The sequence below is a fragment of the Marmota marmota genome, unplaced genomic scaffold (assembly GCF_001458135.2).
Source record: "Marmota marmota marmota unplaced genomic scaffold, marMar, whole genome shotgun sequence".
Classification (NCBI taxonomy): Eukaryota; Metazoa; Chordata; class Mammalia; order Rodentia; family Sciuridae; genus Marmota; species Marmota marmota.
The window spans coordinates 1370109-1395639 of NW_026000254.1; the positions used below are offsets into that span (position 1 = coordinate 1370109).

Sequence of the window (25531 nt, forward strand, 5' to 3'; positions counted from 1 at the left end):
TTTAAGGCCCCACTAAATTGCTAAGTGCTGGATTTGAACTCACTATCCTCCTGCCTCAACCTCCTAAGTTGCTGAGAATACAGGCATGCACCACCACACCTGGCTACAATACCCAGTTTGATCTTTTCAAATAATCAACTTTTGGCTTCACTGATTTTCTCCATTGTCTATTTAACGTTTTCTTGCTCTTATTATTATTATTTCCTTTTTTATGTTTGCTTTGGGATTACTTTTCTTTTTTCCTAAGCTTGTTAATTTAAGATTCTTCTTTTTAAATATTTATATAATGGGGGCCCACTTTATGCTTTTAATAAACTTTGTTGCTTGGCAGCTTTTTTTTTTTTTTGGTACTGTGGAGTACCAAAGGGCATTTAACCAAAGAGCCACATCCCCAGCTCCCCTTTTTTAAAATTTGAGACAAGGTATTGCTAAATTGCTTAGGGCCTGGCTAAATTGCTGAAGCTGGCTTTGAACTTGCAATCCTCCTGTGTAGGCCTCTTGAGTTGCTGGGATTGTAGGCATGTGCCACCATGCCCAGCTTTGATGGCTTATTTTAAAACTGGCCCTTTCCCCTTTTATCTTCTTCTCCCCCATTTCCTAACAGTGGGAGGAAATAACATAACATTTTCCCCATTGCAGGCTAAGCTATCATGTCCTTTACCGCTCAGAAAGCTATCACTGCCCACAAAAATAAAGAAACTCCAAACCCACATGCTGAAGCAATGACTCTCTCAAGAACACCAGGTGGATATTAACTAAGTAGTCTGTTGATAATATTTAAACACCAGCCCTCCTATTCCTTTTTTTAAAGTGCTCTGTTCCCCTGGGGGAGAATCACAGTCTCTGGGACAGGAGTCCCCTGTGTTTCTCCCTTGCTAGCTGAACAATAAAACTTTTCCTTTTTCTCAATACCTTGTCCTCATTATTGGATTGGCAACAGACAAGGATTGAGATTTTGTTATCATTGACAACTACATTTTGTAAAAAGAATTACAGCTTAAAATTTCCCTCTAAGTGTTATTCCAGCTATAGCTCACAAATTTTGGTATGCTGTTTTCATTTCAAAGTATTTTCTACTGTCTCTGTGAACTTTCTCCTTTTGGACCCATTCATTACTTTGGAGTGTACATTTCCACATATTTCAGAAGTTTATTTCTGCTATTGATTTCTAATTTTACTCCATACTGTAACAGAGGTCCACTTTATGCTTTAAATAAGGCCCTTGCTGCTCTGCCATTGCAACTTATTTTTTTTCATTTTTAAAAATATATATTTATTTTAGTTGTAAATGGACCTTTATTTTATTTATATGTGGTGCTGAGACTCGAACCCAGGGCCTCACACATGCTAGGCAAATGCTCTACCACTGAGCCGCAACCCCATCCCCCTTTTTTCATTTAAAAACATTTTTTACTTGTAGTGGGACACAATACCTTTATTTTATTATTTTTATTTTTAGTGCTGAGGATGGAACCCAGCACCTTGCACTACTGATTTTTAAAATGGACATTTTTCTTTTCTTTTGTGGTACTGGGGATCAAATCCAAGGGCTGAGCCACATTCCCAGCCCTTTTTATTTATTTATTTTTTTAATTTTAGATGGACATAGCACCTTTATTTTATTTATCTTTATGTAGTGCTAAGGATCGAGCCCTTGTACTAAGTGAGCACTCTACCAGGCAAGTGCGCTACCACTGAGCTGCAATCCCAGCCCATTTTCTTTTTTTTCTTTTTTTTTTTTTTTAATATTTATTTTTTAGTTCTCGGCGGACACAACATCTTCGTTTGTATGTGGTGCTGAGGATCGAACCTGGGCCTCACGCATGCCAGGCGAGCGTGCTACCGCTTGAGCCACATCCCCAGCCCCTCCCAGCCCATTTTCTAGCCCTTTTTATTTTGAGACAGAGTCTTGTTAAGTTGCCCAGGCTGGTCTCAAACTTGTGATCCTCCTGCCTCACCCTTCATGCACCACTGTGCCCGGCTGATTTATGGACTAATTTATGGTAGATTCTGGAGAATGTTCTTGTGCACTTCAGAAAAATGTGTATTCTGCTCTCGTTGCTTGCAGTGTTCCACAGATGTTAGCATGCTATATAGATTTTGTTTTTAGGCTAAGCTCCCTGAGTCCTCTGTCCCAGAGCCTGGAGTCTATAGACCTAATAACTACCCCACATCTTTCTTGCGCAGCACCCACGGATCGGGAAATCGAGGCTCAGAAATCATTCACGTTGGTTGTCCTTTGATTTAATTATTACAAGTGTTAACTGTGGTGGTGTCATCAATCGGTCTGATAGACTTTTCTATTGCTCTGGTCTTGTTGCCAGGTCAGCGGAAAAGAGAGTCTGTTCTCAGAATCAGCTTTCGGTTGGTTCAGCCTGTAACGATCTGTGGCGTGATTGGGCCGCCGGGGTTTCACGTGGTACAGACTGGATGATGGCGGGCGCCGGGGAAGATGCACGAGCCCTCTTCAGGGCTGGCGTCCGCGCGGCGTTGGAGGCTTGGCCTGCTTTACAGGTGAGTGAGGCCACGGCAGAATCAAGGTTAAGGCCCCTCGGGCAAAATAGGAATCGGCCAGGCGAAGCGCCTGAGGCTTGGCGGCGGCGTAAGCGGCAGATCATTCAGGGCACACCAGGCCAGTTCCCAAGCTGACGTGGTGGGCTTGGGCCTGTGTTCGCAGATCGCTGTAGAGAATGGATTCGGGGGCGTGCACAGCCAAGAGAAGGCGGAGTGGCTGGGGGGTGCAGTGGAGGATTACTTCATCCGCAATGGTGAGTGAATGGGAGGCAAAGTGATCTGTGTCTGGGCGTGAAGAAGAGGGGCTCCATCCTGCTAAGTACGCACTTCCTCTTTAGCGGTTGTCGGTTGGTACCTGGACCGCGGTGGAATGGACGCAGGCTTTGGAGTCAGAATTCTATCTTAAGGGGCGTGCCACGGAATCATGCTTTCGCCCCGAGCAAGGCATTTTACCTACTGAGACTCAGTTTTCTAGTTCCCAAAAATGAATGTAAGAGTCTCTACCTGCAGTGCTGTCCTGTAGAATTGTGTGTCATCCATCATGTAACTTACAAACCGTTGGACTGTGGGTGTAGCTCAGTGGTAGAACACTTGCTTATCATGCTTAAGGTCCTGGGTTCCAACCCCAGCACCACACCCCCACACACACACACACCCGTTTTTACTAAAGCAAAGAGAGGCACATGAAACTAATAATACATACTTTTCAACTCACATTCAAAATATTTTAGTATGCCATAAGTATAAAACATTATTGAGCCAGGGGTGGTAGTGCATGCCTGTGATCCCACTAAGTGGAGAGGCTGAGGCAGGATGATAGCAAGTTGGAGGCCAGCTTGGGCAATTTAGTGAAACCCTGTTTCCAAACTAAAATTTTTAGAAAGATCTGATGATGTAGCTCAGTGCCAGGGGCCCTGGATCAAGTTCCCAGTTCCACAAAAACAAAACATTATTGAAATATTTTTATGTTTTTTAGTATTAAGTGTTCAAACTCTGTTAATTTCATTTTAGCACATCTCAGTTTGGCCTAGCCGCATTTCAAGTGCTCAGTAACCACATGTGGCTATTTCCTGTCTTGAGGATTATACAAGAACAAGTGGCCCAAAAGGGGGCCTGTTGCATTCTATGGTTTTTTACAAAATTATTCATTTTTTTAGCCTTGGAGATGATATCAGACAGTCATATCTCAAGACAGTTTACACTCTGGTGAGGGTTGTAAATGGGTAAATGGACAGTTAAAACACTGGGAGATAAGTGTTCTGATAAAGAGGAGCTTGTAATTATTCTGGTTACAGGAACCTTGGAGAGAGGCTTCTCAGGGAAGTGGTGATTGGACTGGGTCTTAAGGGATGAGAAGGAGTTAATTGAATAGGAGAGGCGAAGAAAATAACACTCATGAATACTGTGGTATGAGGAGATAATGTGCTATATTTGGAAAGTGACAGAGGGCTCTATTGTGAAGGAGTAGTAGAGAATGAGGCTAGAGGTAGGGAGACCTTTCCCCCCAAAGGGTAAGACCTGGAAGGCCTTATGTGCCTTTGATTTTATCCTTTAGGCCAGTGTTTGCCAAAATGCATGCTATGGAAAACTTGTCCAGTTAGATGTTCAGTGAAGAAAAAACTTCTGCAGTCAAATTATGTAAGTTCTTTTTCTTCAGCTTCCACTTAAGAGTCACAACATAACACTCATTAACATATTGAAGACATGCATAAGGATAAGAATCACTAAGAACCCTGTTTGCCTTTGTTTTCCATTAATATTCTATGGATAGCTTCCCTTAAAATCAATAGAACAGATGTTTCCCAAAGGCAAACTATGAAACACTGCAGTAGGTGGTAAAAATTTATGGGCAGGTTCTAAGGTGAGTCAGAGGATGGGATTTGTTGGATAGAAAGTAACAGTATAGAGCATGGAATGAAGAGAGAAAGACTGAAGGGAAGGTGGTTTTGGTCTAGAAAATGATGAGGTCTGAAGTAGGGCAATGACAATGGTCACAGAAAAGAAAGGAATGGATTATGGCATTGGAGAGTACTTGGCAGGAGAGGGGTGAGGGGAAAAAGAGACAGGTTTCTGGTTTGAGTGACTGGGTAGGTGGCTTAGGTGCCTTTTGTAGAACAGAGGAACTCTGGAGGATGAGGTTTGGAGGGCAAGGTGATGAGTCTTTGGATTTGGAGGTCTGAGGCACCTGTGAAACATCTATATACATACATACTCTGAGTTGGAGACAGAGTTGGGTGATATGAGCTTTGAGTGGTAGGGAAAAGCAAGAGGCTTGATGAGTTCTCCCAGGGAGACCATAGAGACAGAAGAGAGACTGAGGAACTTGGTATAAGACATTTTTGAGTTATTCTCTAATTCAGAAAATGTAGAGAACATTGGCCCATAAGATGACTGAAGCCCAAAGAGGAAGACTTGGCCAGAGTCCCATTATAGGATGTGATTTTAGTCATTGGAAGTGGCACATACATTTCTTCCTACTTAGCCCTTTGGTCTGTGGCTTCCTGTATCAATGGAGCCACAGTTGTAATAGATCTATATATTTTAAACACTTCAGCCCATGAGTGATGGATATTTACACAGATTAGGGATCTCCCCTTTGCCATTCATTGGGTTGAGTGACTTCTTATTACAGATATTCAAGGAGGGCACTATTAGACCCACCAACAGAAGAGGCTGAGAGAGAAGTGAGTAGTTTATACAAGATAACATAGAAGGGAGGCCAGTTAGAATAGGCCAGATGAAAGAGAGCACTCTAGTGAATAAAAGGCTCACGGTTTGGTCTTTTACCTCCAACCAGATTCAGACCTACCAAGTACGTATTGAAAAGTAATGGGCAGGGGTGAAGTTGCCTGGTCTTTGACAGAGGGTCCTATTCTTTCCTACTCAGCTGACTTGGAGCTGGATGAGGTGGAAGACTTCCTTGGGGAGCTGATGACAAATGAGTTTGATACAGTTGTGGAGGATGGGAGTCTGCCCCAGGTGAGATTATCATGGACACAACTTCTACCTCCCCTACCTGTCATCTTTCTTCTCCTCAGCCATATGTTTTGGGCTATAACTGTTCTTTTCTTGGGTCCTGCACAAGATGCTTCTAAGACTCCTTTAGCCCAGAGGAAAAGGTCTAGTTTTTCTAGGTCTTTTCATTTCTTATATTTCTTCATATATTATTCCCATCCAGGCCTGTATCTAACCCCAGTAGATTTCTACCTCTGCTACGGTTAACACTGCTCCCCGTGCTGAGATTGCTCTCCCTTTGACATCTTCTGTCTTTGAAAGTCTAGTTCTAGTGCCTTTCCTACTAGGAAGCCCTCTTTCAATGCTTCAGACCCTCACCTGAGCCCTACATATGTGATTTCTTCATTAGCAAACTTCTTAGGGAGGAAACAGCCCCATTCTCTTCTGGAAAATACAACTCCTTCCATAGTCTTGCTGCAAGCACAGACTGATTATATATATAGTAGATTCTCTGGAAAAATCTAAGCTGGTTGAATGTTTTCTTGGTAGGTGAGCCAGCAGTTGCAGACCATGTTCCACCACTTCCAGAAGGGTGATGGGGCTGCTCTGAGGGAGATGGCCTCCCACATCACCCAAAGAAAGTGCAAAGTCAAAGCCACTGCACTTAAGGCAGCCAAAGAGACTGATGGGGATCAAGATGATGCAGACAGCGTGGAAGAGATGGAGGTGAAAGGGGTGCTCCTTGGGTGGTGGTGGGGATGCAGATGTTTTCAGTTTTCTGGGGGAGGATCTAAAATCACAGAAATGATTGGGGGTGATTGTTTCTGGAGGTTGTGGTATTATCTGGAGAGGCATAGGTCACAGCCAGTCCTGGGGAAGTTGGGAGCAGAGCCTGGGTCTACAATGGCTAGTGTATTTAACACTCTATCATGTACTTCTCTTCTATTTTTTATATTTCCTGTATTCACAGGTCACAGCTACAAATGATGGGGCCACCACGGATGGGGTCTCCCCCAAGCCTGAACCCTCTGATCCAAACTCCCAGAATATTAAGGAAGAGGATATAGTGGAAGATGGCTGGACCATTGTCCGGAGAAAGAAATGAGTGGGGCTGGAATTAGTTTGGGCCCTTGTTTGCTAGGTATTCTGAAACTTATTTGTAGGGCTTTTATGGAGGGCTATAGACCTCTGGATTGGTTATACTATTCCCACCCTCTTTCTTGTTCCTCTGTGCAGTTCCCTACAGGGGAAGAAAAGCCCTAAGGTTCTTGGTTTTTGGGGGGTCTAAGGCACTTGGTCCATCATACCCCCTTGGGCTTTAAGTTATCTGAGTGATGAGGCCAGTTTTCCCAGCATAGTTCCTCCTGGGTGCAGTCAGTGAAGAGGAGGGATGAGTGAATGTGGGCGTGGATGGAGGAGGAGGTAGACTCTAGTGGATACTAGACAGGAGGATTATGGAGAGGATGAGCCTGGGGACCAGTACTCAGTGCCAAGGGCTGGCTGGGTCAGGAATGGTGAGATGAACATGCAGATGAAAGAAAAGTTGAAGATGTAAGCAAAAGTAGCTGTGGTGCCTCTCCCTTACCCCACCCCACCCCACCCGACACATAGCAACTCTTATTCCTGCTCAGAGCTTAAAACCTCCCAGGAATGCTCCCTTCCTCCAGCCCAGCCTCTCACCCCAGGTTCCCTTAGGAATTCTAAGATCTTGGCAAGGTGGTGAGCTTGGAAGAAGAGTTGGGCTATTTTCTGTCTCCTCCAACCTCTTTCCTCATTCTTTATCCCATCCCATTTAAGTTCAGGGATGAGGCTTATGACCCTAATAAATAATACCCTCTTGTTTAATCTGTGGCTTGACCTGTGAGTAGCCTTGGAATCAGCCTTCTGGGAGTTGAACTTGAGAGTTCGGCAAGGGAGTGGTTTCTGGGCCCACCCTAGTAGCCTGGTACTTTGTATAAACAAACTATATGGATGAATGGAACACAGCAGTGCTCTGAAAGTTACTGTAAGCCTGAAATAAACTGTATTTTTCTTTTAAAAAAAAAAAAAACAAAACAAAGAGTATCCATTGTCCTCCCCCCTGTTCCCTTGTCCTGCCCATTGGCCCTGCCATGGGTCTGGACGATAAAATACTGGGTAGCCTTGGAGCTGGGTAGAAGCTATAAGCCATGGGAGAGGCAGGAGGGGTCTAGTCACCACCCCACGTGGAGTTGTACACGTGAAGACACTGGCTGAGGAGGCAGGAGTGGTTTGGGGTCCCAGGGTCAGTGGCAGAGCTGGCACTTTGAATCCAGAACTCCTGCCTCTGATGCTTTTGAGGGAAATTGGGTGGAGGCAGGATCTGTGGGGTATTGTTTTGGGAGGGGACAGCCTAATTCAGGTGGGTATAGCAAAAGCTCCTACCCTCCCTGGAGATGGGGATTTAAAAAAATGAATATCACTGTAGGAATACTTTTTAAAAGCCCACGTTTTGTGAAAAGATGATTAAAAAACCCAAGACCCAGCATTCGGGATTGAAAGTGCCCGTGATGGGAGTTCAAGTATTGACTGAACTGGGAAGGAGGGGGCTGGAACCCCCCAACTGGACATGGGCAGCTAGTGTGTGGGATGGGGGCTCCCAGTTCCCCCCAAACCCTCTAGGTCTTGTCTCGGGTCTGGGGGACTTCAGGGGGTTCAGCAGTGGCTCCTGAAGCTGCCACTGGTGGCTCTTCCATCTCCCTGTCCTCGGACAGTGTGGGCCCTGGGCAGAACGTGTCCCCACGGCCTGCCCGGCCAAGCACAGCCATCCAGCGTCGCTGGAGCTCCTCTGTTTCAGGGCTGAAGTACCAGCTTAGGTGGCTCTGGGTGATCTTGAAGACATGTCTTCTGTCGGGCCTCTCCCCTGCCTCAGGAGGCCCCACCTCGAAGCCAATGAGGGGCAGGCTGCGCTGGGCTTTCACATCCTGTGGAGGAGGGATAGGGCTGGGATCACCTGGAGGCTGGACATTCCCCTTTGCCCCAACTTATAACGGGTTTTGCGTCTGCTCCCCTTTTTCTTTCCCTGCTCAAGAAGATTTCCTTGGTTAGGGGCCACAGTGCATGCCTATAACCCAGTAACTCAGGAGGCGGAGTCAGGAAGATCAAAAGTCTGAGGCCAATCTCAGCAACTTAGTGAGATCCTATCTCAAATATTACATAAGGACTAGGGATCTCAGTGGTAAAGCATCCCTGAGATCAATCCCTAGTACCAAAAAGAAAAAAAAAAAGATTACTTGGCCTTATTGTAACCAATAGGGAAATGTTTGAACTGGGGCTAGAATGCAGGCTGCTTCAAATACGCGTTTCCTCCCACACCCAAAAATAGCTGGGCTTATCTCTTTGGCACAGTGTTTTCAGGACTTTGTCTAGGTCATTGCCCCTATTTACATGCTTTTCCCCACTCCAAATTGAACCTAGTAGTGCCCTGTCTTCACTCCTGATTCTTCCAGAAAGCCAGCTTCCACCCCAAACTCACCTGTTTTCCCTACATGCCTTGGCCCACAACCACTCCTTGTCTCTAGTCAGTCTTTGTCACACAAGGGTGGGAATTCTAACTTTCCCTTAGGTAGTCACCCTATCCCCCCAAGGCCAAGGAAAGGTCAAAGGATTGGAGAGAAGGTGGGTAGCCTGATTTTGCCAGGTGGCTGAAAAGACCCAAAGGAATAGGATGCACACCTGAGGGGCTCCGTAGATGTACAGCACCAAGGGTTCATTCTCAGGGACCACGAACCATGCCTTGTGCCATCCTTTCCCACCCTTCTCCATGTAGTGCAGGAAGCTGCAGATGACACTGTTCTCTGCAGCCACGGAGGCCTGTTTCTGTAGTCAGAGACATGGGGTGGTGTCAATGTTGATAGAAGGCCTAGCCTGACTCCTCTTGGCTTAAAGAGTCCCTTAGTGTATGGATTCCTATTCCCATGTCTTAGAGGAAAACAGTGAAGCTCAGGTGGCAGAATCGATTTGCCTGGTACCACCCAGAAAGTCAGGTAGAGTCAGAATTCAAAGCTAGGCTTATCTGTCTGGCTCAGGCCAGGGCTGCTGCTTCTAGAGCCAGGGAAGAGGGGGTATAGTTCTCAGCAGGGGCAACTAATAAATAAATGTCTGTCAGGCACTCTTACTTCTGTCAGTCTATTTATTCTTCAAGTCATTCACACACTCATACCTCACCTTTTTTCATCTTTCGTCACATTCATTTGTACACTCAAGAGGCAATCTAGCATTATGGTTAAGGGGTGGGTGGTAAATGTAGTCTGGCTCAGAATTCCAGCTCTAGATGAAAATACATGGACTTGGAAGGAGAGCACAGAGGGCTGTTGTAAACATCAAATGAATTAATACATGTAAATATTTAGGATAGTTCCTAGCACAGAGTAAGCACTCTAGGTATTAAATAATAGTTTGTAAAAACAAACCCTTGGGCTAGGGTTGTGGCTAAGCAGTAGAGCGCTCGCCTAGCACATGTGAGGCCCTGGGTTCGATCCTCAGCACCACATAAAAATAAATAAATAAAGATATTGTGTCCAACTAAAAAATAAATATTAAAAAAAAAAAACCCAAAATGTATACATGTGCATGTGCCTAGAAAGATAGGAAGGATTGATGTTAGCAGTTGTGTCTAGGTAAAAGGAATATAGTATTTTGTTGCTTTTTGTTTATGCTATCTTATTTAGCCTACTTTGTAATGAGAAAAGGCAGTTTGTTAATCAAAAAAAAAAAATCTTAGGCATGCTTGGTGGTGCGTGCCTATAGTGACAGGTACTTGAGAGACTGAGGCAGCTTTTCCAAGTTCAAGGCCAACCTGGGGAACATAGCCAGACCCTGTCTCAAAAAAAGCAATATAAGCCAGGCGCAGTGGTGCATGCCTGTAATCCCAGCAGCTCAGGAGGCTGAGACAGGAGAATCGCAAGTTCAAAGTCAGCCTCAGCAATGGCGAGGTGCTAAGCAACTCAGTTAGACCCTGTCTCTAAATAAAATACAAAATAGGGCTGGAGATGTGGCTCTGTAGGCTAGTGCCCCTGAGTTTAATCCCTGGTACCAATCAAACAAACAAAAAGCAACACAAAACTCTAGCTTTGTCACTCACTGGCTATGTAATGGGCAAATAATCTCTCCCGGGCTCAGTTTCCTTGTTTGAAAACTAGGGATATTAATAGCATGAGGTAGGTTAGTTACTGTGAGGATTAAATGTGTAAAGCATTTTGAAATAATTACTGTTTCATTCACTCTTGCACTCATTTTATTCACTCCAAGCCTGGATCACTCGATCAACAGATGCACATCACACCCTAGTATTTCACAGAGTCCCAGGCTTCCTCAATCATACTAGCTAGGTGGCTGATGCCCACTTGTGGGATATTTGGTTAGGGGCCTGGCTCTTACCTCTAGGATGGATCTCCGGCGCTGAGGTGTATGCTGGCTGCAGGCTGGACTGCTCCCAGGCACCCCATGCAAGGCCACGTAGCAGTCAGTGCACACTCGGTTGGAGCGGTTGTTGTCATAGATAAGGCGGGCCCGGAACTCGGAGCACTTCCCACAAACCACCTGGGGTGGCAAGTGGGCAAGAGCAGCCTGATTCCAGTGGGCCTTCCCCTTCAATGTATCAACTCCCACAGCAGACTTGCAGCCTCCCCCCACTTGGAGGGTGCCCACTTATAAGTGAGTCTTTGGGCTGTCAGCCCGAACCCTCCTGAGCTCCGCCCCTGCCTCCCGACACTCACATGCCCGCAGGCCTTGCAGTGGTGCCTGCGTTTGGTGATGGAATTGAAGGGCTCCTGGCAGCGCATGCACATGGTGACTTCCTTTTCCCGGATGGGCGTAGGTGCCCGCTTCCCAAGATCCACGTTCTACGGGGAGGGCCAGGTCCCAGGTCAGAGACAGTTCTTCCTCTGCCCAGTCCAACCAGCCCTTGTTCCTGCCCCAAGGCTTAGATCATCACAGCGGGGTTGGGGGAGCGGGCAGCAGACAGTCAGAAGCCCTGCCTTTGAGTCTGGCTCTGCTCCTATCTCACTGTGTGTCTTTTCCTTTGGGGGCCCTAGTTTCCCCACTGATTTTTCTGTGGCCCTACCAACAGAAGACTGCACATTGACTCCAGAAGGGGAGTGGATCATTGTAAGGGAAGGTGGGAATTTGGAGGCCTGGATAGGGTCCCAGTATAGGAGGAGAGGTTAGGGACTCTTACTGGAGAGTTGGGGGGTGTGTCTTCATCTTCCCTATTTGTTGAGTTCAACAGTTTGAAGGTCTCCAGCGTCTGCTCATGCTTCAGGAGGGTGGAGTTGATGGCCTGGTGAGGGAGGATCAAGAAATGAGAGATCAGATTGCCCTACAAGCCACCCATTTCCATCCTCACCTCACCTTCCTATGCTATCCTGGAGTCAGAAAACTTGAGTTCTGTCCCTGCCAGGCATATGACCTTGAGCAAATTCCTCCCAATGCAAGTCTCAGTGTTATAATTGTAAAATGAGGAAGGGGAGCAATAGTTGAAAAACCAGGGGCCAGCTTTTCTGGCCCCTGTCTGGGCATAAGGTTTTATAGGGCTTGACTCACCAGGATCACACCCTCAAAGAAGACAGTTTTCTAACAGAAGAATTTGTAAGATTCTGTTTAACCTCTGGACCTCAGTTTGCTTATCTGTAATATGGGGATGCTAAAATTCGTTGGAAGGCAAGTGTCCAAGGCCATAGTGTTCAGATGTGTTTTGGGGAAGAGGCCACCAACCCCTATGACACCTGTTAATACTTTTCCAGCCCCCACCACAAAGTCTTCTTGGATGTTACCTGGACCCAGTCTTTCTTCTCCTCCTCTGTCCTTGGGGGAAAAAAGATGTTGGGTTAGGCAGGTCAACAAAAAGCAATTGGAACAAAAAAAAAAAAAATGCAACTGGAGAGTTGGGGATATAGCTCAGTGGAAGAATGCTTGCCTAGCAGGCATACATGAGACTCTGGGTTTGATCCCCAGCACTGTGGGGGGAAAGGCAACAACAATGACAACAACACAACAAAAGCAACTGGTGTGGCAAAGAGCCAGTGTTTTAGAATTAGACCTGGGTTTGACTATCTTCTTCACTTATTACTATGTGACTGGGGACCTGCCCCAGCCTGAAGTTTGGATGGGGGTTTTTAAGGAAACTTTCCTCAGGGAGGTGCAAGGGCTAATGTAAAGGAGTAAGGGTGAAGTGGGTGTGAGTATAGAACATACACAAAACCACATCAATAATTCCCTGTGGCTGGAATGTCAAGTTTGAGAAAGGAGGCAGTTTATTTTGTTTTCATTTGTAACATAAAGATGATTATCACTCTTTGTGTTGTTCTTAGCATAACTGAGGTGAAAGATAAAATGTCAATCAATGTGAGGTTTTCCTCCCTTTGCCTTCTTCCTGGACTCTCCTGTCTGCCCTCCATTCTCTCAGGTCTCTGCCCTGGTATAGCTTCATCAACTGCTCACTAGGAATAGGACCCTAAACTCTTGCTGCCTTCTATCTGGCCTATTTTAATTTCTTTCCTCATCCACACACTCTAGACATCAAAAACATTCTTCCAATATGAAAGTTCAATTATATCCCTAGAAACACTTCATGAAAAAGTAAGGATGTAAGTCAATATTTAGCTCCAAGAATGTCCACTGCAAGGCATTTTTATTATAGTAAAAACTGGAAGCAGTTTAAGCATCTGACAATAGAGATCAGGTTAAAACAAAACAGATCATCCATGTCATTACTACAAGAAGACATTAGCTGGGCACGGTGGCGCACACCTGTAATCCCAGCGGCTCAGGAGGTTTAGCCATAAGGAAGTTCAAGGCCAGCCTCAGCCACTTAGTGAGGTCTTAAGCAATTTAGTGAGACCCTGTCTCAAAATAAAAAAATAAAAGAGGGCTAGGAATGTGGCTCAGAGCTTAAGCACCCTGGGTTCAATCTCTGGTACCCTCCCCAAAATTAATGGGGATGTGGCTCAGCCCTTGTCTGGCATGGTGAGGCCCTGGGATTGATCCCCAGCACAGAGAGAAAGAGAGAAAGAAAAATAATGGGGGGGAGGGAGAGGGAGAAGAGAGCTATTAATGGTATAGAATATTTATAATATGTTGAGTGAAAAGAACATATAAAATTATCTAATATCCAATATCCTATTATTTTTTGGCACTGGGGATTGAACTCAGGTACACTCTACCCCTGATCGTATTTTATTTCAAAATTTGAGACAGGGTCTCACCAAGTTGCTTATGGCCTTACTAAATTGCAGAGGCTGGCCTTGAACTTGCAATCCTCCTGCTTTAGCCTCTGGAGTTGCTAGGATTACAGGTTGTACACTATCATGCCTGCATGTGTCAAACTCTTGAGGGGGGATGTGTAATGATGTTTGTAATTTATTTTTAAACACGTTTTAAAAACAAATCACTTGGCTTGGTAGATGAATAGAATGATAGATACATGATAAAGTAAATATAGTACAATGTTAACACTTTTATAATCCAAATGGTAGGTTTATGAGTGTTCACTGGGCAATTCTACCAATTTTCTGTATTTTGGAAAACTTTCATAATAAAATGTGGAAAGAAAAGGCCATGGGTTATGTCTGTGTGGTAGGGTTCTAGGGAGAATTTTTACTTTATTCTGATGGCTATTTATGTATATTTTCTAATTTACAATTTCTTTGCAGTGAAAAAGCATTGCTTTTTTGTTTTTTTTTTTTTTGGGGGGGGGTAATGGGGATTGAACTCAGGGGCACTCGACCACTGAGCCACATCCCCAGCCATATTTTGTATTTTATTTAGAGACGGGATCTCATTGAGTTGCCTAGCACCTCACCATTGCTGAGGCTGGCTTTGAAATCCCAATCCTCCTGTCTCAGCCTCCAAAGCTGCTGGAATTACAGGTATGTACCACTGTACCTGGCTTTCTTTTGTTTTTTAAGAACCAAAATAGTATTTTGGCCACTCATGCTGAATTATATAGGGATAAAATGTCATGATTTTTGTAATTTAGTTTAAAATGACTCATGTCAGTGCATGCTTATAGTCCCAACTACTTAAGAGGCTGAGACAGGAGGATTATTTGAACCTAGCAGTTTGAGGCCGGTCTGAGAAACATACTGAGACCCTGCCTTGAAAAACAAAAACACAGCTGGGTGCAGTGACTCATGCCTGTAATCCCAGTGGCTTGGGAGGCTAAGGCAGGAATCTTGTGAGTTCAAAGCCAGTCTCAGCAATTTAGCAAGGCACTTAGCAACTCAGGACACCTTGTTCCTAATAAAATAATTAAAAAAAAAATCTGGGGATGTGGCTCAGTGGTTAAGCATCCCTGGGTTCAATCTCCAGTACCAAACAAAACAAAACAAAGCAAAACAAACAAAACACAAAACAAACAACAAGAAAGCAAAAACCCCAAACCAATTATATTAAACCAAAAAAGATATAGATGGCAAAATGTCCATAGTTGTCTCTCTCTCTCTCTTTCTCTCTTCGTGGTACTGGGAATGGAACTCAGGACCTCATGGATGCTAGGCAAGTGCTCTACCACTTGTTACATTTGACTTGGTGATTCTAAGCCCTGGTGCACAAATTGAAATAAGCTGGGGAGCTTTTAAAACTTCCCATTTTTTAAGGCCACATCCTAGAATAATTAAATCAGAATCTCTGGATGTGGCTCCCAGCTATCAATATTTACTATAAGCTCCTCAGTTGATTCCAAGAGTTGCCAAGGTTGAGAACCAGTTGTCCAAATTGTGAGCATATGGGTGCTTGTTATAGTTCTACTTTTCTTGATAGTTGAGAATTTTCATTAAAAAAAATAATAAGGGCAGTAAAAGCAGCTGCAAAGCCAACTTTCCATACCTTCCTGTTGCCACTAGGAGGAAACCCTACACTGCTTGGTCCAGTGATCTCTGCAGCCCCCTCCCTCTCTGTAGTCAACGTGTCCCTGTCACATGGCTTGTCATTCTTTCAGATGTGTCTGTTTTGCTCCTGCTGTCCCTGATGCAGGCCTCAGGGAGGCTCTCTCAGACTCCTTCCGTTTCAAGGACCAAGTCTCAGCTCGCTTTACTCTCAGTTCACACTCATCTCTGTTCTGTCTCAATGCAGTCCCTCCACACAGCCTGTCAGAGGCAGGTCATCTGCTGAGGTGAATCTATTCTCCAGTCCTGGCCATGACCTTCATATCCCTTTTCTCAGAAGGCAGCCTAGACAGTGGTTGAGGGAGTGGACATTAGACCCAAGTGGCCTGAGCTCCAATTCCAGATCTGTTCCTTTACAGCTGTGGGATCTGGGGCAACACTGTCTTATGCCTCGGTTTCCCCATCTGTAAAATGGGTTGGTGGCAATCATAGCCGAAGTAGCTACTTGAAATAAGTGTTGTTGAAAGGAAGGACTTCAACTAGACAGTTCAATTAAGTTAAAAATAGTACCTGGCACAAGAGTAAGACTTTATGAAATATAATCTATTAATATAAACATCCACATAGAGGATAGATATCAAAGCCCCTCTGTTAAAAGGCTCAACACTTTACTCATGCTATTACTTTTACAATTTTATTTTATTTTATTACTGTTATTATTTGCAGTACTGGGGATTGAACCCAGGGACACTTAACCACTAAGTTACATTCCCAGACTGTTTTCTTTTTCTCTTTTTTTGGTACTGGGGATTTAACCAGTGCTTAAACACCAAGCCACATCACCAGCCCTATTTATTTGTTTATTTATTTATTTATCTATTTATTTATTATTTTGAGACAAGGTCTCACTAAGTTGCTTAGGACCCTGATAAGTTGCTGAGACTGGCTTTGGACTTGTGATCCTCCTTCCTCAGCCTCCTGGGTCACTTGGATTATAGGAGTATGACAATGTGCTCATTACATCTAAGGTTCAATTCAATCCTTATCTAGCAAATCTCATTTTAAGCTGTTTTTCCCAAACCAGGCTTCTATCGTGGAGCACACATTGCATTTAGTTATTTTCCTTAAGTCTGTGAATCTACAATAAACTATCTGTGGTGCTATTATTGTATGTTAGAGTTAGTATTCTACTCTTCCCTGTCCTCTGACAGAACCCACCAGAAGAAATTCTTGTTTGAATCAGGGAGAGCTTATTCTTTCTCCAAAAGCCCCCCACTGGCAGGAGTGCTGACTTTCCCCACACCAGTAAGTACTTATCCTTAGTCCAAATATCATCTAGCTCTCAGGGGTGGCCCCCATTGCAGAAGAGCAAGCCTGCATCTTTGGGGAAAGGTGGTCATCCTTTCTCTATAATAATCTCCAGGCCTGGAATACCTAAGCATATCTTAAGGAGAGAGGAGGCTGTAAGGAAGGCATAGGCAAAGGCAGGTACCTGGCCTGGAGCTCCAGGGAGCGCTGCTTTCCTGACACCAGGAAGGTCCGAGGCAGATTGAGGTTGGAGCTCTCCTTTAGCTGAATGGAAGGAGAAAGGGTAGTGGTAAGGCCTACTGAGCTCCCTAGAGCCCTAGTCCTCTGCACTTATACACACAGGCTTATGTTCAAAGCTAGCACATCTTTGTTCTTCCCAACACCAACACCCCAGTCTGGATTCCCATTTCCCACCTCCTGGTGCTCACCTCCATGCCATCTACATCAATGCGTGCCCGCACGCTAAACTTCTGGCCAAGGAGCCGCAGCCTGGGCACGCAGTAAAGGAGGCGGTCGTTGAACTAGGAAGGAAAAGGTTTGGGATGTATGTGCAGGAGACCTAGTGGGGATATGGCCTGGCTCCCCACCCTTATGGGACTTCCAAAGCTTTATTGTTGAGGACTCAAGGCAATAGATGGAGGAAAGAAAGCCCAGATTGGGATCAGGGGTTGCAAAGAAAGAGCCTAGGCATGTGAGTCACTTTCTAGTGGGTGACCTTGTTCAAGTCATTTATCTCTAAGTCTTAGTTACATCATCTGTAAAGAAGAAAAAAATAATTCATAACATAGATAGTGATAATACAAGATACCATAGGAAAGAAAGTCTGGCTGGAGGCATATTCTTGAGTACCATGTCAACATGAATGGGGATCTGGCATGCCTACCCACAACTCTACACCTGGCACTTACTAGTATGAGGTATCGGTCTTGAGTGGTCCCATTCTTCGCTGACAGCTTAAGGATGTGGCCTTCTTTTATGAGCTCTTTGGTGGGGCTGACAATGTCTTCCTCACCCCCTAGCAACTCATATACCTTCAGCAGCTTGTGCATTCGCTCCTGGAAGGAGACAATGAGCAAAAGGGAAGGCTTGGGGTGCCAACCTCCCTTGCATGTCCTTACATCACAAGCTCCCCAAACCCTGGAGTGGGACACCACAAGTGGGTGGCAAAGGAAGGGAGGATCTATAAGGGCCACTCACCATTTTTCGGATGGCAGCATTAGAGTGCTCTGCCGCTGTGGCTATCAGCTCCAGAGACTCTACAGGTAGAGAAGTGAGGTCAGATGGAGGGTTAGCAGAAATGAAGCTCTTGGGGGCTTTTTCCCTCCCTGAATACTTCCTCCTGGCCTGACCACACCCCCCAACCCATCTTGGAAAGTTCTAGCCTCAAAGATGTCCAAAGCAACATCATACGGAATCTGAAACTGTCTCAAGGCCACAATAGCAGAATCATAGTATATGGGATGGCAGACAGCCATTAAATGCAAGCTTGGCAAAACTATTATTATCATTAATAGTAATGACAATAATAGTTACATATAAAAATTCATGTTCAGCAAGTTGTCTCTGGATGGTGGGACTGTGGGTGGTTTTTATTACATTCTTTAGATTTTCTGTAATATATATATATATAAAATAAACAAATAATATATGAAAACTATATATATTTGTACTGGAGATCAAATGCCAGGGTACTTCACCACTGAACCCAGACCTTTTTATTTTTCATTTCAAGACAGGGTGTAAATTGCCCAGGTTGGCCTTGAACTTGTGATCTTTCTGACTCAGCCTTCTGAGTTGCTGGGATTGCAAGGATGTAGCACCACACCCATCTTCTCTTCCATAGGTGTGAGTGTGTATGTGAGTGTGTGTATGTGTGTGTGTGTGTGTGTGTGTGTGTGTTTGCTTTTTAGTACAGGGTGGGGACTGGAGATTGAATCCAGAGGCATTTTACCATTGAGCTACATCCCTAGCCCTTTTAGACTTTTTAATTTTGAGATAGGGTTTTACTAAATTGCTTAGGCTGGCCTTGAATTGACCATTCTGCTTTTGCTTCCCAAGTCATTAGGATTACAGGGTGCACCACTGTGCCTGGCTCTTCCATAGTTTTGACAAAGAACATGTATTACTTTTATAATCAGAAAAGTCATATAAATAAACAAAGAGAGGCTAGAGATATAACCCAGTGGTAGAGTGCTTGCCTAGCATATTTGATGCCCTGGGTTTAATCTCCAGCACCCTAAAAGAGAGTGGGGGAGATGATCCTTTTATCTGTCTCAATAATTCTGATTATAGGCACAAGTTCTATGTATAAATACACTTTCATTGAAGTGATGTTTTTAATGTGCCAAGTTGAAAACAAAAACATCCAACTGTAGCAGTTTGGTTAAATCATGGTACACTCATGTAATGGAATATCAAATGATTTTTATAAGTGATACTTATGTAGGATTCTTTTTTCTTTTTTCTTTTTGTACCAGAGATTGAACCCAGGGGTACTTAACCACTGGGCCACATGCCAAGTCCTTTTTATTTTTTATTTTGAGACAGTTCTAAGTTGCTTAGGGCCTTGCTAAGTTGCTGAGGCTGGCCTCAAACTTGTGATCCTCCTGCTTCAGTTTCCCAAGTCACTGGGATTACAGGTGTGTGCCACCCAGCCCAGTTTATGTAGGGTTTTTAACAGTCTGGGAAATGCTCAGGGTATTTTAAGGATACAATCTTGTATATACAGGATGATCTCATTTTTGCAAATTTACATACCTAAAAAACACTAGGAAGAATAATATCAAAGTGCTCATCATGCTTATTCTACATGGGTTTGGATCACATGAGATTCTCCCCTACTTTAATCTTTTCTGTAATTTCCATATTTCCTACAGTGACCAGGTATCATCAGAAAAAAAACTGAAGTGTTCTGGGGATGGTGGCGCATGCCTATAATCACAGCAACTCAGGAGGCTGAGGCAGGAGGATTGCAAGTCCAAGGCCAGCTTTGGCAACTTAGTGAGGCCCTAAGCAAATTGGTAAGATGTTGTCTCTAAATTTATAAATAAATAAAAAGGGCTGGGAATGTAGTTCAGTAAGGCAGCCCTGGGTTCAATCCCTAGTACCCAAAACAAAACAAAACCCCCAAACCAACAAAAAACCTGAAATGAGTCCCCAAGCACTAAACAAATCCTGCCCCTACTAATTGCCTGGACATAGCTTTACTGGTCCCTATTCTACATACTGTATTTCCCTATGTTTGTATTGGATGGCCACAGGTACTTCTGAAGAGGCTCCATATGGTTGGTAAACCAAGTCCTGTTTTGGTGCTCAAGCATCAGGTCCCTGTCCTGGCTCAGGCCTCCCCATGCCTTTCAGGTGTTGGGCTATCTCCAACCTCTTTTCTACCCTGATTGCTAGAAGAAGCTTTGTCACACACAGCTCAGTGTCACTCTTCTGCTCAAATCTGTCAATGGTTCCCTCTACCTGCAGAGCAACCTCAGCCCTTTAACCTGGCATTCAAAGCCCTTGGTGATCTGGCTTCTGCTGACCACTTCAGTTTCCTCCTCTGCCCCTCCCTAAACATGTTTATCTTGCTTCACTCGGCCAACTGCTAGTCAGTCTTCCAGATTCTGACCACTACCTCCATTAAGCCTGCCCTGAATTCCCAGGCTGATTGAGGAGACTGTGTTTCCAAATTCCCCCTTTGCCTCCTTCTGTCCCACTCGTCACACTGTGTGTTCATCATACATCTACATTTGTGTCCCTCAGTAGACTGTGAGCTACTTAGGACAGGGCCAAGGTTCCACTACCTTTTCAGGATTCCCCAATAGATGCTTTTCATAAACTGGCTTCTTTGATCCTCACAACCCTGGCAGATAGATGTGACTGTGTTCTATTTGTCCAATGACAAAACCAAGACTCAGAAAGCAGGTGGCCACTTTAGGTTGGCTAGCTGGGAGGTGATAGTTGGCATCAGAGCAGGGGCTGATCTCCCTGTTGTCTTTTCTCCTGCATGTCCTCCATTCCAGGGTAAGTGGCAGGCTGAGTGGTGAACATAGGGGAGCCCAAGGGAGGAAAGAGGAATATTCTGGCAAGCTTGAAGCACACAAGCTCAGGCCTATTTTAGGCCACTGGTCTCAGACTGGAAGCTTTGCTATAGGGACCTCTGTCTGAAGAAGTATCACTTGAGGTACACAATGGCATTTCCAGGAGTCTGGTGTGAGCAGGTTCAGTCTAGGGGATTCGTGTGGGGATGTCAGCCCATGATTTCACCTGGGGTTCAGGCCAGGGAGTACAGTTTGGTGCAGAAGTTTGGTCTAGAAGCTTTCATGGAGCCTGGTTTGGGCTTGGCAGTCTGGGATCTTGGTTTGGAGTTCAATCTTAACTCAGTGTAGGCAGCCTACTTAGCTTGGTCTGGGGACTCAGTCTATGGTCTAGGCTCAGGAGTTCACTTTGGAGCTAGAGAGTGGCTAAGTCAGTTTGTGGAACCAGAGATATGATTCAGTGGGGCTCAGCCAAGAGATTTTAGTCTGATGGGTAAATAATAGACAGCTCAGTTTAAGATCTTGGGCTGGGGAGCTTAGTGGGCACATCTTAGCTAGCTTTCATTCAGAGATCATCATTCTGAGCAGCTTATAAAACCGGACTGGGAAGTTCTTGCTGGGGGTTTCACCTTTGGGCTCAATATGGGGAGCCCATTCAGCCAACCTCAAACTCTGAGGTTCATTCTGGGGACTTGGATAGGGTTGGGATTAGTACAAAACAGGAAACTAAGTTTGAAAGGCCCAATCTGGGGGCTAATTTTAGAGGGATTCTGTATGGATGACATTATCCAGGACATTTGGTAATAAAAAACAGCTTGGGCCTTGACCATGTGCCAGGCACTGTGTTTCAAAATTATCTCATTTATCCTCAAAACAACCCTAAGAGGTAGCCATCATCATTCTACTTCTGCATGTACAAAAACTGGGGTGAGAGGCTGAGTAGATTGCTGGAGAATGCACTATTGACAAAAGAGGCTCAACCTGTGGCCCAATCTAGGGAGCTTATATTGGCAGCTCACTTTGGAGTGCAGTTCAGGGAGCTCCTTTAGGGAACTTCCATCTGGGAATCTCATGCTGGGGATCCAGTAAAATGAAAGAACCGAGTCCTAGAAGCTTAATGTGGACATGTGATTCTATGGGGCTCAGTAGAGAAATGAGATAGGAGGTACCTTCTGAGGACCCTAGCTGGATGGTACAAAATGTGGGGAGTTAATATAGCAGTGAGGCACCTTTCTTGGGTCTCAGCACAGGGCTGTCTGGAGACTTGTCTGTTGGACTTGGCCCAGAAAAATCAACTCAGGAATTGAAGTCTGAGAGATAGAAAATTAGAGGTTCAGCATGAGGGAAGTCAGACTGAGAGTTGAGACTTGGAAAATCAGCCTATGAGGTACTCAGCCTATGTGGCTTAATTTGGGGGACAATCCAGGGCATTAGTCTGAGGGCTTAGTGAAGGACTCTCAATCTAATTGATGAAAAATAGGGCTCTTCAGAGACTTGGGCTAGGGAAAACACAGTCTGGAATACTTGGAGCTCAGGCTGGGCTGCTCAATTTCAGGGTCATTTCTGGGGTTTACATTGGGGAACTGTGAGAATCCAGTCTGAGGATTCAGTGATGTTTCAATGTGTGGGATGGAACAGGAAAATCAGTCTTTTGGGCTCAGGCTGGAAGTTTTAATCTAAGGGATAAAAATGGTGGGATTAACCTAGGGGGTTCAGTCTGGCAATACCTGTCTAGAGAATGATGGCCAAGGAGATAAGATGAGTAGCTCTTTGGGGGAATCTCACTTTGGGACTCAGGCCAAGGGCACTGATTAGGAACCCACTCTCAGGGCTAAGAGTGGGGTGATCATTCTTTAGGCCTAGTCTGGGGATCTAAATTTGAGAGCCCTGTAGGGGTCTATAATTGCGACCTCAGACTTTACTTAGCTTAAGGGCTCAGGTGGGAGATGTCAGTTCATGGGGTTCATCCCAAGGAATCATTCAGGTTCTTTCTAGAGGTTTAGGTTAGGCACCTCAGTGGGGCTCTTATTCTGCGGGAGGAATGAGATACTTAGTATTTTAGCGGGAGGAATGAGATACTTAGTATTTTGTATTCATTTGGAGATCTCAGCTATCAAACTTTCTAGAGGTCTAGCTCTTTCTAGAGGTACAGGCTTGGTAGCAAAGTATCCCATCTGGTAGGGTGAAGGGCTAAGTAGGGAAGCAGACACAGCACAGGACACAGTTGTTTACTCTTCATTCTTGTGGCTTCCACACTTTCCCTGTTTTCTTCCTACCTTTATGGCTGCCCCTTCTAAGTCTCCTTTTCTGATTCTACTTCCCTGAGTTTTGTCCTAGGTCCTTTTTCTCCTCCATTTACACTCACTCCTTATGGTGATCCTGGCCAACTCCATGACTTTCGATACTTTCTATGTGCCAGTGAAATCTAAATCTCTCTCCCTGGAATTCTAGACTCATCTAACTGCCAAAATTGGCAGCTCATTTTTGTCTAAAAGCCAAATTCCTAAACTTATCTAAAAAACCAATATTCTTGTGGCTCAGTGGTAGAGCACTTGCCTAGTATGTGTGAGGCAGTAGGTTCAATTCTCAGCACCACATATAAATAAGTGAATAAAATAAAGGTCCATCAACAACTAAAAAATTTTTTTAAAAGAAGATCCATCATTCTTTTTTTTGTACTGGGAATTGAACCTACAGGTGCTTTACCTCTGAGCCACATCCCCAATCCTTTTTATTTTTATATGAGACAGGATCTTACTAAGCTGCTGAGGCTGGCCTTGAACTTGTGATTCTACTACCTCAGCTTCCTGAGTCACAGGTATTACAGGCATGCACCACCATGCCCAGCTAAGAACCATTGTTCTCAGCTCTCCCAGGCTCCATATCCACTCTAAGGCCTTTCAGTGCCACTTCCAAATAGAATATAACCTGAATTCAATCTTTTCTAACCATTTCCACTATTTAATTCAAGTCAGCTTTTCTCATTTAGATTATTGCAAAGGTCTTCAAATTAATCACTTGGTTCCCTCTCTTCTTCCCATGTAATCCAGACAAAAACTTTCCCATGGCTATCCACCCCACTCAGAATAAATCCATCTCCTTATCTTGACCTTCAAAGTCTTGCTTATCTCTCCAACCCCACTTCTATTCTACCCTCACTTGCCATGCTCGAATCATAGTGGCCTTTATTTTGATCCAGAGATATGCAAGCTTCCCACCTCTCAAAGTTTCCCCAGTATCCCTATTGCCTTGGGGACTCTACACCTGCTGTTGCCTCTGCCTGAAATGTGCTCCTCCCATTGGCATGTAGCTATCTTCTTCTTGTTATTCAGGTTTTGACTCAAATGTCTTCTACTCAGAGAAGCCACCCAACTTAAAGTAGACTGCCCAGTCACTGTCATATCACTCTCTTCTAATTCTCTGAGTTACACTTAGCATCTACCTAATGCCCTCCTGTGCATTTGTTACTTTAATCATTTCTCTGCCCAACTAGAATACATGCTTTCTGAAATCAAGGCCCTTGACTGCTTTGTTTGCGTCTATATCTCCAGTGCCTAGAGCTCTGCCCTAAATATTAAGGTGCTCATTTGTTAAGTTAATGAATGAATAAATATAAATAGCAGTCTGGGGAAGGGCAAGTGGGGTGGACCCTGGGGAGCTCTACATGGGGTGTGATGCTATAGGGATGGGACAGGTACTGGAGGAGTCACAATAAAATACTTTTCTAGTGGTTTAGTGTGTAGGGACTCAGTCTGGGGAGGAAGTTTCTTGGCCTAGAGATCCAAATTTGAGGTAGAAAATAAGGGAACCAGTTTAGGGTGATCATTTCTAGAGGTGATTCTGTGGGGCCCTGATCAAATTTGGATGTTCTTTTGGAAGGTTCATTTTGGGGAGTGGATAGTGGACATAGAATGGAGCTCTTTCTGGGGAGCTCAGCCATGGAGACTTAGTAAAAGAGGTCTTGGTCTGAGGAAGTTAGGCTAAGCTCTAGCCTAGAAGCTCAGTCCCTGGGGGTTCATGTTCAGTTTAATTTTGTACTTGTACTTCATTTGGGGATAAATCTGAGGGTCAGCCTAAAAAAAGGATGGCTTCCTTTAGGGGGTCAATCTGGGCATGCCTCTCAAACTCTGGGGTTCCATTTGGGAAATTCCAGCTGGGACACTCCTTTTGAATGTTCTTTCTAGGTACACAGGGAGGGATCTTAACCTGGAGGTTCATCCTGAGGTCTCAATTCAGTGTCAATGTAGGTCTTTCAGTTTAGAGATTCTTTCTATTCTTGGATCTCAATCACATGTCAATGGAAAGCTGAACCTGGGAATTAAGTTTTGGGGACCTGCATGAGAGGTCTGACCCAGGGCTATCAGTGTCAGGGAGCAGGGCAGGGTCTGGGTACACACACTCACTTTGGGCATCCTTGCTGTCTGGGGAGCCATGAGGCAGCTTTAACAGATAGTCCTTGAGAAGCAGCTCATAGCGGGGGATGCGCTGCACAGGCTCCAGCATGTGGTGCTGCAATGTCAGATTGCCACAGGCTTCCTCCTTCTGTGACAGGCAGAAAGAGAGGAGCTCAGGTCTAGTTGCAGACACACCCCCCAACAGGTCCCTGCAGATCTTTCCTCCCTCCATCTGCTCCATCCAGGTTCGCCACTCACCTGCACCTCATGGATGATGACTTTGAACTGGGTGGAGCGCTCTGTCCAGGTGTTGACCAGCTCCACAGCCCTATCAAAGTTCTTCACATACTCGCCATACATCTTGAGGAAGGGTGCCAGCTTCTGCAGGATGTCTCCAATGCGTGGGTAGCGGTCCCTGGGGTAGAAATGGGGGCTGATGTGGTCCTGCTGAACCTTAGCTCCCAGGGACCTCCCTCATAGGTCTCTAGTC

The 25531-nt window shown here is 44.8% G+C and overlaps 2 protein-coding genes across 4 annotated transcripts in view; one reads left to right on the forward strand and one right to left on the reverse strand.

The window, feature by feature from the left end:
- The first annotated feature begins 2359 nt into the window (after nt 1–2359).
- Nucleotides 2360–7504, forward strand: Tsr2 (TSR2 ribosome maturation factor). 2 transcript variants are annotated; one of them, XM_015506550.2, is made up of 5 exons: nt 2360–2514; nt 2678–2768; nt 5402–5493; nt 6019–6195; nt 6440–7504. In XM_015506550.2, exons 1-5 carry the CDS (start codon nt 2431–2433, stop codon nt 6572–6574), a joined length of 579 nt encoding a protein of 192 aa, XP_015362036.1. In that variant the 5' UTR covers nt 2360–2430; the 3' UTR covers nt 6575–7504. The 2 variants fall into 2 exon arrangements, with proteins under 2 accessions (XP_015362036.1, XP_048652662.1); XM_048796705.1 differs by lacking the exon at nt 2678–2768 and having other exon boundaries at nt 2424–2514.
- Fgd1 (FYVE, RhoGEF and PH domain containing 1) overlaps nt 7470–25531 on the reverse strand; it is a 42506-nt gene continuing 24444 nt past the window's right edge. For both annotated transcript variants that reach the window (XM_015506548.2, XM_048796704.1), the window contains exons 7-18: nt 25300–25456; nt 25051–25189; nt 17817–17875; nt 17528–17674; nt 17048–17140; nt 16804–16883; nt 12261–12291; nt 11666–11767; nt 11205–11330; nt 10867–11028; nt 9163–9306; nt 7470–8411 (exon numbers count right to left, since the gene is read on the reverse strand). In XM_015506548.2, coding sequence (XP_015362034.1) covers nt 8106–8411; nt 9163–9306; nt 10867–11028; nt 11205–11330; nt 11666–11767; nt 12261–12291; nt 16804–16883; nt 17048–17140; nt 17528–17674; nt 17817–17875; nt 25051–25189; nt 25300–25456 — 1546 coding nt within the window. In that variant the 3' untranslated portion in view covers nt 7470–8105. The remainder of the gene's footprint in view (nt 8412–9162; nt 9307–10866; nt 11029–11204; nt 11331–11665; nt 11768–12260; nt 12292–16803; nt 16884–17047; nt 17141–17527; nt 17675–17816; nt 17876–25050; nt 25190–25299; nt 25457–25531) is intronic.